We start from the raw sequence: 1,424 nt of genomic DNA, 5'->3' as shown, positions 1-1,424 counted from the left end.
TAGTTCTTACTTATCTCTCGTCTTCCTCGTTGCCGCCACTATCACATTCAACTCTTCCCCTGTCAACCACCTCTGCCGCCATTGCTGCCACCCACCTCCTTCGTCTCCACCACCGCCGCCACATCCCTTCTCTATAAAGTAACAAAAGCATTTAACTACTACCTATTGAGAATGAAGAACATATGGATAACATCACTCCTCTTGATATGTAATGTTTAGTAAAGCTGTGCGTTTAGTGGCCCTTTGTGTAGTTACATTTTTACCCTTATTTCCTTTGTAATTGCCCAGGCTATCATTCAGTATGAAATTGTCTATATAAAAGAAAATGCTGCTCATCGATTACATGAGCTGACAAAAATCATTGCACAAATTTCTGCAAATTATTCTCTCTTTTTGTTTTCTTTCTTGGTATCAGAACACTCTCTGGCCCGCGCGTCAAACCCTAATTCTTTTCTTCTTCCTTTCTTCCATGGCCGTCGAAAGCTCAACCAGCATATCACTTTCAATTGGACTTGAATCAGTTTGAACAATTACAATCCCCCGAACACAGATGTGGTTCCTGCCATTTTTAATACCCAAATGTCTCCATTCTCTAACCCTCTCAGCTCCACACTTTCAGTCAAGTTAGATGAAAATAACTTTCTCTTATGGAAGTCAATGGTCATTGCTGTCCTTCGAGGACAAAGACTAGATGGATATATTTTGGGAACAAAAATATGTCCCTCTCAAGTCACTACAACTACTGCTTCTGATGGAAGCATCACTCTTCATGCTAGCAAGGAGTTTGAAGATTGGGTCACAGTGGACCAAGCCCTCCTTGGATGGCTCTATGGATCCATGACACCAACAGTTGCATCTGAAGTTATCAATATCAATATCAAAACCTCAAGAGAGGTTTGGAGAGCTCTTGAGAAGCTCTATGGTTCAACCAACAAATCAAGAGTGAGTCACCTAAAAAGGGCATTAAAGACTACACGGAAAAACAACATGAAGATGTCAGAATATCTCTCTACGATGAAGCAGATAGCCGAAAACCTGTCTCTTGCAGGTGGAGTGATATCAGTAAGCTCTCTAATCTCCAGCATAATTACTGGTTTAGATGCTGAGTATTTGCCTATAATATGTCAAATTAATGGAAAATAAGACATGCCCTGGCAAGAGTTCCATGCCACAACAAATCCCAGAACCAGTCCCAATATTTCAACCAAGGCAGAGATCAAAATTATTCAAGAGGTCGTGGAAGAGGCAAAGGACGAAGTGGAAGGTTTGGAAATAACTCCAAACCCATTTGAAGTATGTGGTAAGTATGGACATTCTGCATTGGTCTGTTATTACAGGTTTGAACGATCAATTGGACCTAGCACCAATATGACTCCCAGAAATGGCACAAATGCTGCCTATATTGCTACTCCATAAATTGTTCA

At 40.9% G+C, this 1,424-nt stretch overlaps 1 protein-coding gene across 1 annotated transcript; it reads left to right on the top strand.

The window, feature by feature from the left end:
* The first annotated feature begins 657 nt into the window (after positions 1-657).
* On the top strand, positions 658-1,143 carry LOC148212825 (uncharacterized). Its single transcript, XM_088120382.1, has one exon. The coding sequence runs from the start codon at positions 658-660 to the stop codon at positions 1,141-1,143; it is 486 nt and encodes a 161-aa protein (XP_087976508.1).
* Positions 1,144-1,424: the final 281 nt, after the last annotated feature.

This window comes from Momordica charantia (genome assembly GCF_013281855.1).
Source record: "Momordica charantia cultivar OHB3-1 chromosome 2 unlocalized genomic scaffold, Mcharantia_2.0 BLBB01000002.1, whole genome shotgun sequence".
NCBI classification, from domain to species: domain Eukaryota; kingdom Viridiplantae; phylum Streptophyta; class Magnoliopsida; order Cucurbitales; family Cucurbitaceae; genus Momordica; species Momordica charantia.
Note: the sequence above shows the minus strand (reverse complement) of the source record. Positions and strands in the feature narration are given on the sequence as shown.

What these genes read in the sequence shown, in the direction of transcription:
- LOC148212825 (XM_088120382.1), top strand. Translation starts at nt 658, where the DNA reads ATGGTCATTGCTGTCCTTCGAGGACAAAGACTAGATGGATATATTTTG.